Source organism: Monomorium pharaonis, chromosome 11 (genome assembly GCF_013373865.1).
Source record: "Monomorium pharaonis isolate MP-MQ-018 chromosome 11, ASM1337386v2, whole genome shotgun sequence".
NCBI classification, from domain to species: domain Eukaryota; kingdom Metazoa; phylum Arthropoda; class Insecta; order Hymenoptera; family Formicidae; genus Monomorium; species Monomorium pharaonis.
In genome coordinates this window covers 12,451,189-12,467,659 of record NC_050477.1, presented here as the reverse complement: position 1 = coordinate 12,467,659, position 16,471 = coordinate 12,451,189, and the positions used below count along the sequence as shown (strand labels likewise).

The following is a 16,471-nucleotide window of genomic DNA, read 5'->3' as shown; positions in this document are numbered from 1 at the left end:
AATAGTCTGAAATATAAAATTAAATATAGTTCATTCTTTAAGTACTATCTTGAAAAAGAGTACTACTATTAAATACTACTATGAAAAATATCAATAAAATAAAAATTCATATTATAAAATGTTCAAAATAACAAAATTTCTGTTACAAGAATTACATGGTAAATTACTATAATTATTTTTGTCAAATCTGAGACAAACTGTCTGAGTTACTATGAATGATGAAATGTCACACCTTGTCACATACAGATCACAACAGAATGTAAATTTAAACATATCAGAATAGATGTAAATTCAAAGAAAAACACTTGCTATCTTTTTTAGTTCTAAGAATTAGAAAAAAGAAAAAAAGTTAACAAGAGTTAAAAAGATTAAAATTTAACATAAATGGGCTTTAGAACTGTTTTAAAAAAGTATATATAGTCAACATTAGCCAAAATAACTTTATTCTGGAGAATTATAAAGAATAGCGTTTCCTAAAAGTTAATGCGATATTATCTATACTTGACTATGCTCGCATACAAGCGTGCATCATTAGACATCTATATGTTGTACAATATTAGAAAGAAGTTAGTAATAATAATAATACTAATAATAATAAAGCTATTAAATGAATAAAAATTACCACACTGAGACGACACAGCCAAAGACGAGAAATAAAGCTTCTTCTCAATTTTCAGAAATTGAAAGAATCATTTGCATTAAGCAATTAGAGAAAACTTTTTAAATCTAGATATTTTTTTAAAGCATTTTCAATTACAATCCTGTATGCGTACAATATTATCCAATTGTAGCTAACTTAATAGTGTAAAATAGCACAAAATTTCAGAAAAATAATTTTCGCGATGCGATAATGAATTATCACTGATTGTTCTTCGGACAATCTGACGTTAACAATTTTCGTATAAGGCTCATTTTTGCGGACGATAATTTATCTCTCTTATCTTCCTTAACAAAGCGAACCGGCTTGTGTTTGTCCACCATTTCACTCTCGTCGTGAGAACTCTCAAAACATAAGGGACAGTAGAGATCATCTGTACAACCTGCGCATCTGTATAGATCCAATTCATTCGCAGTTCGCGAGCACATAACGCATTCACTTTCACTTTCCTCTTTATCATCATTCTCTTCTTCGTCCTCATCTTCCATTTTCAGAGGAGTCTGATTTTTCAATTAATTTTACATAAAAATGAAATAATTATTTATCGAATTCAAATATACAATTGAAGTATTTTCGACAAAAGAAACCCATTTAAAAAGTCTTAAAGTTATAGCGTTAAATCATTAATAATAGCATTACATTGTGAAAATTTTTATTAAGATTTTAGCAATTAAACAACAAATTTTAGTAATATTAAACAAAGTATAAAAAACAAATATAAAAAATATAGTAAATATTTTCTACAAGAACCAAACAGATCCAGAAATTTTTTAATTTCTTTTTTAAAGAGTTTTATTAATCAAAGTCTAAAATTTTGTTTTTACACTTATTATATGTTCTAAGAAAAATTATCACATTTATGCAATGAAACAGTTTGTATTTTTATTGACCCAAAAATTAACTTTTTAAATTTGTTTAATTTTGTGAGAAAAACCTTTCAATTGTATAATTTATTATAATTTATTTAAAAAATGCATAATGTACCTATTTTCAAAAAATTTATAATCTATATAAATAAAAATGTAATTATAAAAATGATAAATTTATATGGACTGTATAATAAAATACAAATAAAAAGAACTAAAAGTGTACTTTTATTAGCTAGTACCTTCGCATACATACCTCTATTTCCATTGCCGAAATCTTGCTAATTAACTCCACACTATCATTGCTTGTTGAGTCACATAATATTTCCTTATAAATATTAATTTTCTCCTTCATGTTTTGATTGAGACACTGTAAGAAATAAGAATGATGATTGTAGTTTTATATTTCAAATTTTATAATTTTTACTCACAGTCTTACTGCCGTCATCCTGTAAAGCATTGAGTTTCTCCTGAATATCTTTACAGAAATCACTGGTCGAAGGTAGCTCCATTTGTGCGAGATACTCTTGAATTAAATCGTCCGCCTTTTCTTGATCCGTTCGAGTATCCACTTGGTGTATCTGCAATATTCAATCTATGTAAAGTTCATGTAACACAACTATATTTATACATAATAAAATTTTTTAAATTTTTTAAAAATAAATTTTAAATAAAACTTTTTTGTTATTGACATCAAATTATCCTCTACTCTCTTTATTTTTGTACAAACTATGATTGTGTAAAAGAATTTTTTATTATGTAAAGCTATTTAAAATATAGTTTATAATAAAAAATTTAATTTTTAAGAGAGAATCTCTTTTTCTAGATTTTTAATCTTAATTCCAATTAGATGGTATATGTTATCTATAGGAAGAACTGGTCTCATTCTGTACATATCATAAATTTTATATATTAATCAAATATTATCATAAAGTGATAACAATTATCAACTGAGATATACTAAAAAAATTGTTTTTCATTTTTTTATGTAAACTTAACCACACACTTTACATTTTTGTGTGTACTTTAATTCTGTAAAAGACTTTTGCATTATATAAATTCAATTAAAATATAATTAAAATTAAAAATATCAATAAAACAGACATTTTTAAGATCCCCTAAAAAAAATTAATATAATGACAGATTTCATAATTTGACATTTAAAACCACTGTAAAAAATTGGAAAAAATTGGCATCTGACATTCCCAAGGTTTACTTGTAAGAACTGTATTTCAAAACAAAATTGTCAGCATGTAGTATATGCTGGTGATAAATTTAAACATTATCCACGTGTGAACATTTAGTATTAGCTCATACCAGCTGTGTGTGTACACACTTCTGATTACAAAAACAAGAGTACAAGAAATAACAGTATACAATATACAAATATAATTATTTTATCAACTATATAAATTCAGATTTCAAAGCAACATTATATTGCCTGACCTTTTGAAATACACATCATAATTTTCTCTATTTTTTGTTCACCAATTTAATTTTCTTTTATTACTACACTTAAAAAAATTATTAACATTTCTCTGTACTTATTTATATATTTATGAGTTTAGCTCACATTTATGCTATTACTTCCACTGGCCTCTGGATTCTGATCCTTCAACACTGCCAATCTTTGCTTTATTTCCTCGACAGTAGGCAATGCAATGTTCCGTTCCTCATCTTTCAGCTTTTGTAGTCTGTCTACAATCTGTTGATCGACTGGATCTAATCCCATCTTGAGTTTGTCCCAGTGATTTGTATGTTTGTATATCACTATCGGAGGTTTTACTGGATTTTCTAATGAATCCAGTCTAATAAAATTCAACATTAAAAAAACATCTTTTAAATACAAGGTATCCCAAATTTAAATGTCAAAATTTCAGATGTAAGGAATAAACTAAAAAAAATTCTTTACTTTTAAAGATTTACACATTTTTTAAGTAAAGTAAACAATAAGAATCGATATTTTCTGAAAAAAAATGACAAAGTAATTTTTCCTTAAAATGATAAAGTAATTTAAAAACAATGAGTAAGTCAATTGAATCTTTCCATTTAAGTTGTAAATAAATTTTTTTATTACAAATGCATTGCTGTTTTTCTTAGTTCCCTATCTTCTCAAACGCTTTCAAAGTTTTAACATGAAAATTCAAGATAGCTTGTATGCAATGATCAAACAGCTTGCAAGTATGCAGCAGAAAATTGATTCTCCTACTTCATAGTAATGTCAATTGGTGCAAGTGGTTTCTCATTCACGTCAGGCATAACAGTATCATCAACAGTGACGTCGGGACTCGAGTCACTTGATTTTTTCATTTTGTTCAACGTATTGTAACAACGCCCGCAAACTTTTCTTCTCCCTGTATCAGGAACATTGCATTTGTACTTGAGACATTTGCTACAGCAAGAAAAGCCGCAGCCAGGGCAACCGATCTGAGTGATAGCAAAATAAAAAATAAATAAACAAGCAACTACTTTGGCAGTTACTTTGGCAAAGTTAACCTATCGAATTGGAGGCATTTAATTTTAACACTTACGTCTCTTGTAAAGAATGAAAATTTCACTTGACACGTGTTGCAGGACATCTCTTAATTTGTTATCGATACGCCTTCCCCATGACAAAAAGATATATATAACGAATAATCCATTAAGAGTATCTCTCTGACACGAGCAGATACGAACTCGAGCCTCTCGTTCTCGAGGATGTTTATGGTAAAACGTATTCAATCGATCCATTTCAAAAAATTCCCTAGTCATATCGAATTTTTTAATATGTGTGTGTGTGTGTGTGTGTGTGTGTGCGTGTGTGTGTTGCTGGTTGTAATTAAAATACACATATGTAATGCAAGGTCTACAATTAGTTATCTTATACATAAAAATATCTTCATAGCACAAAAAGTACAATATTACAATAATGTTTGTGATATTATCTGAAGTGTCTGAAACAGATTTTTGAGGCTGCGTTCCGTTTCAACGCATGATGCGCATAATGCATTGTTCATCCTTGTTTAACGTTTGACAAACAAGGATGAACGGATGCATCATGCGTATCATGCATGAAACGGAACGTACCCTGAGCCCTGAGGCTGTTAATCTGACGTCAAAATTAGACGATTAAAAATGGCGGATTTAATATGACTAATTATTTTGGACAAAATTCAGTTTTTCAATTTGTACAAAAATGAATATATGGGATTTTTTGAGTAACTAAATAAAGAATTTTTTATTTACTAATCAACTATTGAATGAAAAATTTTTATTCCCAAAATAGTTGCCATAATAGATGCACAATTTTAAATTTCATAATTTTGACATTTAGAGTTGTAATTCTAAAGATTTTTATGATTGAATAAATCCTTACCCTAATGATAATAAAAGGTGAAAAAAATTTTTAATATAATTTTTTCACTTTTTATTTACAAAATTTTACAAGTACTCAGAAACAATCTTTTATATTTTACTTTGTATATGACAATTTTTCTTTGGACCTCTTATAATGTACTCGTATATGCAAACAAAGATTTAAACTTTAGAATTAATATTTCGAGAAATTTATTTTAAAAAAATAAAAAACAAAATTCTAGATTAATTTGTTCTTCCCAAAAATTTTATATTTTCTACTTATTTATATTTCTTGTTTTCTGATTGATTTTTGCTGCAACAAAATTATAATCTAGATTTTGAAAAAATGAACTGCTGCATGGTTTTTGTAGGAAATATAATATTACAAATGCTCGTTATATGAATGTGTATCTGAGAAATATTCAAAGCTGTCTTTTTAAAAAATGAAGTTTTGTTCTTTTTTTGATTTACTTTTTCATGTAAAATTATTCCATTCTCACTTTATTGGTTCTGAGATATCTTTCATACAACACACGCACGCGCGCGCGCATATTTTTTTATATACGTTCCAATAAATATATAAGTACACATAGGTTCATAAATGCCGTAACACATGAATTTGTACACATATATCAGGGTACACACTTCTTATAGTATATTTTATAATACAATACAATATTATTATTATTATATTGTTATACATAAAAAGAAATTATTATGTTTAATAAATCAAATAATCAGTTACGATTCCTATGATGAATCATCAATAATCCACTATACATTTTATTTTCAACCTTTAATCTTTAATCTCATTTATGATCATGTATAATCATATGTATATGATCATATATAATCATATAGAATGGTAAAGATTTCTGAGCAATCGTTAAGCGATTATGCAACAATTTAAAAAATTTGTTCGATGTAGCAACTCTATTATAATTTCGACTAAACTCCTTCATTAATCCAATAGAAATATTACAAATAGCATATTATGTATTATGTATTTAAATTACACTACCTATTCTGTGAAAAATTGAACAAACAATTTGTTGGAGTTTGCATTATTTATAGATCTCTATAAACCCCTATAACCATAAACATATTCATTAAAAAAAATTATTGATTATGAACATATCGAATTTTTTCTTTTTTACACAATAGTCAAGTATTCTGAAGCGAGTTGCAGCGGATCAATAGGACATGTTGTTAAAATGCGAACTTTTTGTCCATCCTGAGTCATAAATTCGATCGCTTGTTCACCATCCACGAGTCCAGTCTGTTCGATGCTTCCTAGCTGATTGATCGTCGCAACTGCAGTGGCATCAGTATCCTCATCCTATAAAAAGTAAAGTATTTAATTATCAAATATATCTATGATACAATTTTAATGATTAGTATATGTGTATTTATGAAAATAAATTAATAGTTATATTAAAAATGAAGAAATAAAAATGGAATTTAAAGAACTTGTAGGAAATTTATAAAAGATTATTATTAGTGTTTGGGAACAGATAAGAAAAAAATTGAGAAGAAATTTTAAATAATAAAATAAAATAAAAATGAAGAACAACAAAATTACGATTATATATTTACTCCTATTTGCTTGATTGTACTGAATCCTTTAAAAAAAACGTGAAAAGATAAATTCTATTAATATTTATTACTAAATTATAAATTACCTCAAGAGCTTGGACGATTGCTTCCGCGTCAGCTTGAATTGCCGTCATCGCTTCGATGTTTTTGGTTCTATTTGGGCGCATTATAATACTGTCTTCAGTATCTTCGTCAACATGAATATTTAAGGCCTGAAGTTGTTGCGCAAACATTCCAGGATGAACTCTAATGACCTGATTGTTCAATTGGCTAACGAAATGTCCCTGTGAAAGAAACTGTCGAGCTTCTTGAATAGACAACGGAATTGGATTTCCATGTTCATCTGTGATCTAAAAATAATAATAAATTTAGGTTCAATAAAAAAAAATTTTAATTATAAAAAACAGTTATCTAAAAATTATAATTATTTAATTTTCAAAATTATTATAAAACAAATATAAACATTCAACTAGAACTTAATAAGATTAAAGGCCGGAGTGATATAAAAAACGTAAGCAGTAAGGAAATCAACAGTTTTTAATTGTGATTGGCTGATGCTCAATAGCAGTATTCATCCTTTTACCTGCAGTTGCAAATCTGATTCCGACAATTCGACCTCTGACTGCTCCTCATTGCTGCTAGCTGCATTAGTCATAATTTTATCAGTAATAATTTCATCATTCTCCACATCTAAACGTGACAAGGAATTCACATTTGTTGGTATCACGTCTTTGTTCTTGATGTTGGCATCAACTAAATTTTCACAATCGTATTAATAATTGTGATTGATGAATTAATAATAAATTAATTTATAATAAAATCATTAATATAATTATCTGCGTACCTAAATGCAACGTTCGTGATTGATTAGGATCTTGAGAATCTTGAGGATCTTGATAAGATACATATATAATCTGTTGGATCCCATCATTAGAGGTTTCGTCAGTGGCAATTATTTGATCATTGAACGTCTGTTCGTTAGTCTCTTGCGAGTTTGGCAAAATTTGCCACACCTCACCAATTGGAGATCCTTCCGACCGATTCACAGTCGATGTCTTATTTTCTCTGTGCACCTAGATTTACATGTGGAATTGACATTATTATTAATTGATAATAAAAAATATAAAAAGTGAAATTACTACTACACTACCTTTTTGTGTTTTGTCATATTCGAACAATCAGCGAAAGCTTTGCCACATATATCACAAGAATAAGGTTTCTCACCTGCAAAAAAAGGGTAAAGTAATTAATATTTTATAATCATAGTAAGAATTAAAGCGATGCAGAAAGAGAAATACCCATCCATATTTTATTTTACTTTTGTTATATTTTTTATTTTTACATAAATTTAGAGCACGATTTATCGTTTTTGCTTACCAGTATGTAAACGAAGATGTTTTTTCAGTGCCCACTGTTCTGTAAATCCACGGTTACATTGGTTACATTGAAATGGACGTTCCCCCTTGTGCCGGCGTACATGACATTTCCATGTGTCCTTGTGCAAAAAACTCTTGGAGCAAAATTCACATTTCCACGGCCGCTCGCCAGTATGTCGTTTCACGTGTAACTTGAATTGTGACGATGTAGTAAATTTTCGGCTACAAAAATCACAGCTATATGGTTTTTCACCAGTATGAATGCGCATATGTTCCTGCAAATTGCCATTCTGCGAGAAACTCTTCTGGCATACCGAACAAGTAAATGGTTTTTGACCACTGTGCCATCTAAAATGGAACAATATAAATTAAAAATATTTAATGTATATTAATAGTTAATTAAGTCTTTAATTCAGAAATTCAGATCAAAATTAATTAAAAGTACAATTTAAAGAAACAATTTTTAAAAAGTAAAAGTACTAATTAACCTTTTCAGTAACTTTATATATATACATATCTTTTAACCTCGCAATCTTCGATTCTAATAAATAAGTAAAATTTAAACAGTAAAAATATAATTTGTTATTTAAAAAATATTAGATTTTTTACACGTATTAAACATTAATTAATAAGAACAAATAATTATCACGCACCAATTACTGTGTCTGATAGCTCCAATACTCAAGGTAGTATTTTTTTCTTTGTTTTTTTATAATATTAATAATAATTCCTTGTATAATATCAATTAATATTAACATATTTAAAAAATTGAACCAAATTGTTCATAATAATAATTTAAATATAATAATAGCAATAATTATCATCATGTAGCAATTTCACTAGAGCAAAATACATATCATGTATATGTATTTAAAGAGATTGTATAATTATATTACAATTGTATAAATTAAAGAATTGTATAATTCATAGATTTCATTTCATCCTCTTACACAAAAATAATATGGTAAAATCTTTTTTAATTCTAAAATGTTTTTAAAATCTATCCTTTCTTATAATTTTTCTAAAAATTTATATATATAATTTATATTTTGTTTAAGAGTAAGTTACTTACAGTTTGTTCCATAATCAATGCTATTTTAGAAAGTTACTTAAAGAAACCTATACACAGTCAAAATACTTGAAAAAATTCAGGTTTTAGAAGATTCAGGGAATTCTATATATTAATCATAAACTTATTCTCAAAATTTAATGTTCTTGCATTATATGAAAAAAAGGTGAAATAACCTTAAAAAATCCAGAGAATTTAAGGACACATTTTTCTTTCTTGAAACCTTAACATTTTTATGTATTCAAAATAAATGATGCGTTCAATTACCTGTAATGTAAAGTAAGACTAGTCTTATGCGCAAATTGTTGCTTGCAAATTTCACAGAGATACTTTTTCTGACCAGTATGAGTGGATTGATGATTAACCAGGTTTGCTTTTGTCTTGAAGCTCGCATTACAAGATTTACAATTGTGTGGCCGATTATCCGAGTGCACTAATTGATGCCGCTGGAGCAGTTGTTTATGTTTGAAACTTTTATTGCATTTGTTGCAGACAAAGCGACGCCCGTTGCTGTGCTCGGCTTCCTTATGATATAAGATGGAACTTGGGTGACTCAGGACTTTGCCGCAGATATCACAAGCATAGCCTTTATCCGACTTAGTTTTCTGCAACATTGTACAAAGATCTAATTGTAGATATTATGAGAAGTACAGATATTGTGTATAATTTTAAGAAAAAAATCATAAAATTATTATGTAGAAATATTTAAGGACATTCAGAATATCTCTTAAATGATTTTAAAATTATATTTTAATTGTTTTTAAAATAATTAATAAACAGTTAAATTATTAATCAATTTTAAATTTTTATATTTTACTATTAATTTTATAATACATTAATAAATAAAATTGTTTTCAAATTATTTCTAATATTAAATAATTTATTAAAATTACTTTAAGTACTTCTTAAATTACTTATTATATTGTTACTTTGTTATAACTTATAAAACACAAACCCCATGCGTAGTCATGTGCGTCTTCAAGTCCGATTGACTTGTGAAAGTTTTATTACAAGTACTACAGGTGATTTCCGGTTGCTCGTGCACTCTAATATGCAATTCATACTCTTGTTTCAATTCAAATTGTTTGTCGCATTTTTCACATTTATAAATTATACTTGTGGAATCTCGTGCTATCTCATCGTGAAGCTTCATCGTGGAGTTGCTTGGTTGTAGATTCTGTGGTTCATGCGACTCCTGTGCGTCGACATTTTCTTCAGCAGAATTTGAATTATGTTGAGTTTCTTGATGCAATATCAGATTCTCTTTACTATCGAATACCTTCTTGCATTGTGTACATTCATTCATAATACCCTTATGGAAACTCCTAAAACATATTACGTTAAAATAAAATTTTTTATTTGAAAATTATATTATATACATATAATATTATTATAGATTTAAAATGTAATAAAGTAACATAAAGTAAAAAATATCTTGATATATTTTCCATTAAAATTTTTGAGAAATAAATACAATATGTAAAATTCAAAATTACAAAATAAAACATAAGAAAAACTTAGCTTTCAAAAAAAGAAGTTTGTTATATTAAAACATTATTCTTAGTTAAAAAATTCTTTAAAAAAATCGAAATTTTTCTTTCAATTTTATTTTCTTGGGAAATAAATACTAGTATTTTCTTATCATTTCTTATATTTTCTAAAAACCTGTTTTTTGCTATTTTATTTTTCTGGAAAATTGAAAACACTATTCAAATATCTTAGTACAGCTAATATACAGTAAACACCTATGTGTAAATGATATTACTTGTGTACTATGTATCTGCTACGTTGTAGAAAACCCTTGCCGCAGAGCTGGCATGTGAACTTATTTTTCCGACGGCGCAGTTTTGATTTTGATCGTATACGTCCACGATTTACAATTACCACCTCACCCAAGTCCGTACCTTCTTCTGTTTCAAGATGACCTATTACTTCTGCAAAATATGTATAATGTATGCATATACACAAAAAAACTTACTTTTTTAAAAAAAGATCTCCAATTTTTCAAGTAATAAAAGAACTCAATCATATTTTGAGAATACGCCTATTATTTATAAAGATGTAGGTATTCTTAAACTTATTTTAGTTTTTTAAATGTCTTTTTAAAATAGCATTTGTGTACAGTCTTGTAGAAAGGAGTTTTAAGTAATTTTTAGTATTTTAATCACAAACAAAATATAAGAATTTCATAGAACTATATTTAAGAAAATATAAAGTTTAAGAAATATTTTGGAATTAAAAAAATAAAATTTTATATAAGAATTTACCATATTATTTTTATATAAGAGAGTATGAAATGTTCACGAATTATATTTAAATTCTCCTGAATGAAATAAAGTAAAATGTTGTGGCAATGTTGTTTATTATTTAAATCTTTATGAATAATTAAAAATTTCTTTTCACATGAATATCAATAAGAAAACATTTTGAAATAACAATTTGTCTTTTATTGTTTAAATTTTATTCATTATTTATTATTCTAAGAATACCAATATCAAAAGAATGTATAAAGTCACACAACTTTCATTTCTTTAAGCTCTTCTTAAATTTCTTACTTGACTATTATGTATACCTTCCTGACCATCCTGACTAGAAGTATTTAACGGAGTTTCTGAGTTGTCACACATTTCAGAATCATTATCGTCTTCCTCGATCACACCTTCCTCCTTAAATATTCTTTCTAATTCTTTTCCCTGCACTGCTTCTAGAAATCTGCAAAATCATTAATAATCATAAATTATCATAAACGTACATTATAATCTGTATATTTCTTACATTACCTTTTGGGAACTTTTCGCTTTCTTCTACGTCTACTGTCACCATCTATCTCTTCCTCTTCTTCCTGCTTATCTTCTTCACCTTGACTCACAGTTTCTACAGAGTTCTCCTTTGTCACCTTACATAAAATATATAGATATAAATACACACGTATACATATAAATATATACATAAAAAATTATAATATAAAGAACAGGATTTTCTTAACTGGTCGAAACTATGCGAAAATTTAGAGTAAGGTACAAAAAACCAAAATAAAATTAAAAATAAAAACGCAAAGTAAAAATAATTTTAAAAATTGTAAAAATTATTTAATTATATTGTATTCACTTTCGTTTTAATTAAATCGAGATTATTAAATACCAACAAAATAACTTTTAAAACAATAAAACATTTTAGAAAAAAATTTTAGAACTTTATTTTTTTCTAAATGTCATATTAACGATATCTGATAAAAGACAATTATATTGTAATAGAAATTTTTTTGAGGAGAGAGAAAGGGAGGAGGCTAAGGAAGAAGCAAGGGAGAGAGAAAGGAAAAGAGAGGGGAGAAGAGAGGGGGAGAAGAGAGAGGGAGAAGAGAGAGGGAACAGAGAGAGGAGAGGAGAGGAGAGAGGAGAGGAGAGAGAAGAGAGAGGGGAGAAGAGAGAAGGCGAACAGAGAAGGAGTAGAGAGAGGGAGGAGAGAAATTTAATATTATTTAATGTATCACAGCTTGAACAAAGTTAGGGAACATTGACAAAGTAAATATTGCAAAAAAAGTTACAAGAATTCTTAGCATTCTACAAACCACAAAATCTTCCTCTGTGTGTACTTTGGATGGACGTCCACGTTTTCTTCTTGGTTTAGTCAAACCTTCCATCTGCAAACGCATTTCATGTTCCGCTGTATACATAGATCCATCTGGCATAACTAAAATAACAATATCATACATAATTAAATTTACACAAAATAGTTCTATAAGATGACAAGTACGCAAAATTGTATTACTCTTAATAATCATTTGCTGCTCGTACTGCTCATCCTCATTATACTGAGTTGTATTATCCACTTCCATTTCTTCTGTTCCAAACTCTGTATTTTTTTCTTTGTTGTGTAAACGATCTGTCTTGCGCTGTTGCTCCAACTGGTGCTTCCAAAGCTCACGTATTTTGCGTTGGCCAGCCACCAGCAACTCAAAGAATTGTGCCGTTGCTTCCAGTTGAATATTGCAACCCGGACAAATTGTCCGTGGTAACCTTCCATCGTCATGAATCTTAAATTTATAAACTTATAATTTATAAGTGTATATTATATAAAATATAAAAAATGTATATGGATCACTATGTACAAAAACGTCACAAGACAAAAGATCTCTTTAAAAAAAGAAATATATAAAAAAGGAGATATGTAATAGGCTATGAAAAGAATAGATGTAAAAACTAAGAGAATTATAGAAAAAAAGAGCTAAAAAGTTAAAGAAAACAGACATAAGGAATAGAAATAAAAGTGTTGAATAAAAAACCATTAAAATATTATAACATATGATAAGAAAATATAATATAGCTTAGGCCCATTTGTATGATATTAACTAGATTTACTAGATCAACTTTAAACACAGTTTAATTCATTTTCTATATCTTTTTAAGAATTCAAAGACAAAAATTAAAATAAATCGAGATTAAAGTTAATCTCATTGAGATTACATTGACTTTAGGAAAATAAATTAAAGATTGCACTAGATAATAAAACAAGAAAAGACTGTATGGATTAAAGGAATTGTGATAAAATAAATAATTAACCATTAAGTTTGAGATCTGAATGATCATGCGCAGTTAAGAAATATTATAAACCAAGTCCTTCCTTGGCCAAAAAATTAAAGTGAATGTAATTGTTTCATTCATATATAATTTATATAAATCTTTTAATATCTTTTTATATACAAAAAATTAATAAAACAAGAAAAGATTGGACAGTAACAGTCATGATAAAAATATTAATTAGTTATTAAATTTAAAGTCTAGAATTTAACTCAGTTAAGAAATATTGGAAAGTCATTTCTTAGTAAAAAAAAGCTGTAGAAAAAAGTTCTATTTATATAAAATATAATTTCTACAAATCTTACTGTCATGCAAATCTTTCAATGTTCACATATAAAATCTTAAGATAATAAGTAATATAAAAGAGTTCATTTCTGAATATATTTGAATGATGATATAGTAAAGATAACGCGAAATGCTCTGAGTGCAAATAGCGATTGCATAAAATAATTGAACGCTTTATTGAGCAAAAAAAGAGAAGGATAAAGCAAGAATTCTGAACGAAAAGTTAACGGACAAAACGAGCGACGCATAAAGCATAATAAACATTTGATCAGTGCAGTAACCGCATGCAGACGCATGGAAGAGCCACGAGAATACAGAGTAGGAAATCAAGTTGTGGTCCGTTTGACCGGCGTTTTGAAAGAGCAGCGCCTCACCTTCAGCGGCAGATAACGATTCACCAGTGAGCAGAGATCCGACTCGCCTTTCTCGTTAACGAACAATTGCTCGTTACCGTTGTTCGCCGCGCATAATCGACAAATCGTCGAGTCGTACAGATGCACGTCCACCATATTCCTGAAGGTAGAACGCGAGACAAGATGAGACGTCGAATTGTATTGTTAAATTGTCCTCGAGAAAAATCGAAGTATATAAAAAAAAAAGGAAAATATCACGGATCTATGCGAGGTCGACGATGAGATACGTTGTGTGTTACCATTATTTTGTATATATAAAATAGAAGTATAAATACGTCCGTCTCAAACGATCATGAGAGAAAGCACGCGTCAAAGGTTAGATTAACTTCGGTTCTGGCTAGTACTGTCTAGTAATATTTTTAATGTTTAGGGTGTCTTTTCATGCAGCGAATCTTTGGGGAAGTTTTTCAGCAAGTAAAAGCGCGGATCCAATAGAAATAACGTTACCATAACCATAAACGTAAGACCGAAATCACATGGTGGGGAATAGAGCTGCGGAATAGAACGTGCGTCATAGAAGCAGCCAATCAGAGCTTTGCCGCATTAGGCTAAGACTCCATGTATGCGGTGAGCTCCGGCAAACGCACGCGGTGACCAATCAGAATTCAAGCACTTGCTGTGACTTGCCGGAACCCGACCTGCGCCTGATTGCTGATTAGTCACTGCATGCGTTTGCCGGAGCTCACCGCAGACATGGAGTTTTAGCATTAGGCTGAAATCACATGGTGCGGAATAGAACGTGCGTCATAGCTCTAGTTTACACCGAGCACTTGGTACGCGTATCAAGTAGTGAATTTAAGCTGATCAGTCAATAATTAAACACATTTACTAGTTATTTACTATTTGATACGCGTATCAAGTGCCCGGTGTAAACTAGGTCATAGAAGCAGCCAATCGGAGCTTTGCCGCATCAACGCATTATAATGCGGCAAAGCTCTAATTGGCTGCTTCCATGACGCACGTTCTATTCTTTGAGTATATATACCTGGAGGAGGAATTGCTATAATTTCATGTAAACCGAAAGTGTGTCCAAGATCTGTGCAAGAGAGAAAGATATATCATGATACTCGCTTTCTGTCTTGGACACACTTTCAGTGCTGGCATTCCTCCTCCATGTATATATACTCAAAGGTTCTATTCCGCAGTTCTATTTCGCACCATGTAATTTCGGCCTAATATTTCATGTGTCGTACAATAAGTTAATTAGACTTTTTGGTTGGCAATAAGATAGAGCATTTCTAGAGACTCGAAAATCTCTCTAGTCTATGACCAATCGAGAATATTCAAACAGCTTGTCGTACGACACATGAAATATTAGCCTTAAGAAGTTGAAAGACTAGTAACCTATTAAAGGCTGATATTCATAGTTGAATCTTATTTAAAGATCGTCTCAAGCAATGTCTTAAGATGCTAATACGGATCTGTGATTGGTTGATGGCATCTTAAAACATTACTTAAGATGATCTTAAATATAAAATCCGACTATGAATACCGGCCAAAAAGTCTACAATGACGATAAAGGTATCCGTAAAAGTTGATTAATTTGAACTTTTGTAGTTACAGTAACAGAAAGAGGTTAGATTTCTTTCACAATGGACCACACAGACCACTGTTTAATTAGTGAAAAAATGTACACATCTGTACGATGAAAGTCCTGATTATAAGAACAAAATGAAAGCGCAAAATTCATGGCATAGTATTGCAAAATTATCAAGTTACTAGACACCACAGACGCTGTCTTTTATTTTTCATAAACTAAAAGAGTATGAAAATGACCTTTTTCCTTTCGCTGCAAATAACATTGGCCGAAACTAATATTTTCTTTTTGAAATCTTTTTATTTTTTTTATGTAATAGCAGCGCAATAATTATAAGTAAATTAGGCTGCGGTTCACTTGACGCTACAAATGCTTTGAAGTGTTTGATTGACCAATCGAAACAAAGACCTAGTTTACACCGAGCACTTGGTACGCGTATCAAGTAGTGAATTTAAGCTGATCAGCCAATGATTAAACACATTCACTAGTTATTTACTAATATTTCATTGCTATTTGCACTAAATGCATCCATTTGATCGGTTTCCAACATAGCTCTAGTTTACACCGAGCACTTGGTACGCGTAGAGATACTATAACAGAGATTCGCCAATGTGCCGTCTTGGGGTAAAACCGGATATCGGATATGACGTTTTCGATGGCGGTTTACTCTGTTTTCTTTTGACAGGTGACAGGTGACAGGTGACAGGTTAGATCGGCTAGGCTTTCTTTGTCAGTTATATCTATCTTTCTCTCTCATA

The 16,471-nt window shown here is 29.3% G+C and overlaps 2 protein-coding genes and 1 long non-coding RNA gene across 6 annotated transcripts; 1 reads left to right on the top strand and 2 right to left on the bottom strand.

The window, feature by feature from the left end:
* Positions 1–426: 426 nt before the first annotated feature.
* On the bottom strand, positions 427–4,667 carry LOC105836545 (abscission/NoCut checkpoint regulator). 3 transcript variants are annotated; one of them, XM_028193522.2, is made up of 7 exons: positions 4,429–4,667; positions 4,056–4,267; positions 3,734–3,878; positions 3,098–3,332; positions 1,956–2,105; positions 1,781–1,894; positions 427–1,158 (listed from the first exon to the last, which is right to left on the bottom strand). In XM_028193522.2, the coding sequence occupies exons 1-7, from the start codon at positions 4,518–4,520 to the stop codon at positions 859–861; spliced, it is 1,248 nt and encodes a 415-aa protein (XP_028049323.1). In that variant the 5' UTR covers positions 4,521–4,667; the 3' UTR covers positions 427–858. The 3 variants fall into 3 exon arrangements, with proteins under 3 accessions (XP_028049323.1, XP_012536094.3, XP_012536105.1); XM_012680640.3 differs by having other exon boundaries at positions 4,056–4,607; XM_012680651.3 differs by lacking the exon at positions 4,429–4,667 and having other exon boundaries at positions 3,734–3,951; positions 4,056–4,242.
* Positions 4,310–9,697, top strand: LOC114255255. Its single transcript, XR_003626558.2, has 3 exons — positions 4,310–4,367; positions 6,025–6,208; positions 9,394–9,697. It is a non-coding gene; the product is annotated as an uncharacterized LOC114255255 (long non-coding RNA).
* LOC105836537 (zinc finger and SCAN domain-containing protein 2) lies at positions 4,938–14,525 on the bottom strand. 2 transcript variants are annotated; one of them, XM_012680628.3, is made up of 14 exons: positions 14,138–14,525; positions 12,670–12,934; positions 12,470–12,591; positions 11,682–11,797; positions 11,474–11,613; positions 10,667–10,835; positions 9,857–10,226; positions 9,169–9,506; positions 7,834–8,180; positions 7,607–7,680; positions 7,301–7,529; positions 7,040–7,209; positions 6,543–6,806; positions 4,938–6,199 (listed from the first exon to the last, which is right to left on the bottom strand). In XM_012680628.3, exons 1-14 carry the CDS (start codon positions 14,270–14,272, stop codon positions 6,014–6,016), a joined length of 2,925 nt encoding a protein of 974 aa, XP_012536082.1. In that variant the 5' UTR covers positions 14,273–14,525; the 3' UTR covers positions 4,938–6,013. The 2 variants fall into 2 exon arrangements, with proteins under 2 accessions (XP_012536082.1, XP_036149519.1); XM_036293626.1 differs by lacking the exon at positions 14,138–14,525 and adding an exon at positions 13,784–14,068.
* Positions 14,526–16,471: the final 1,946 nt, after the last annotated feature.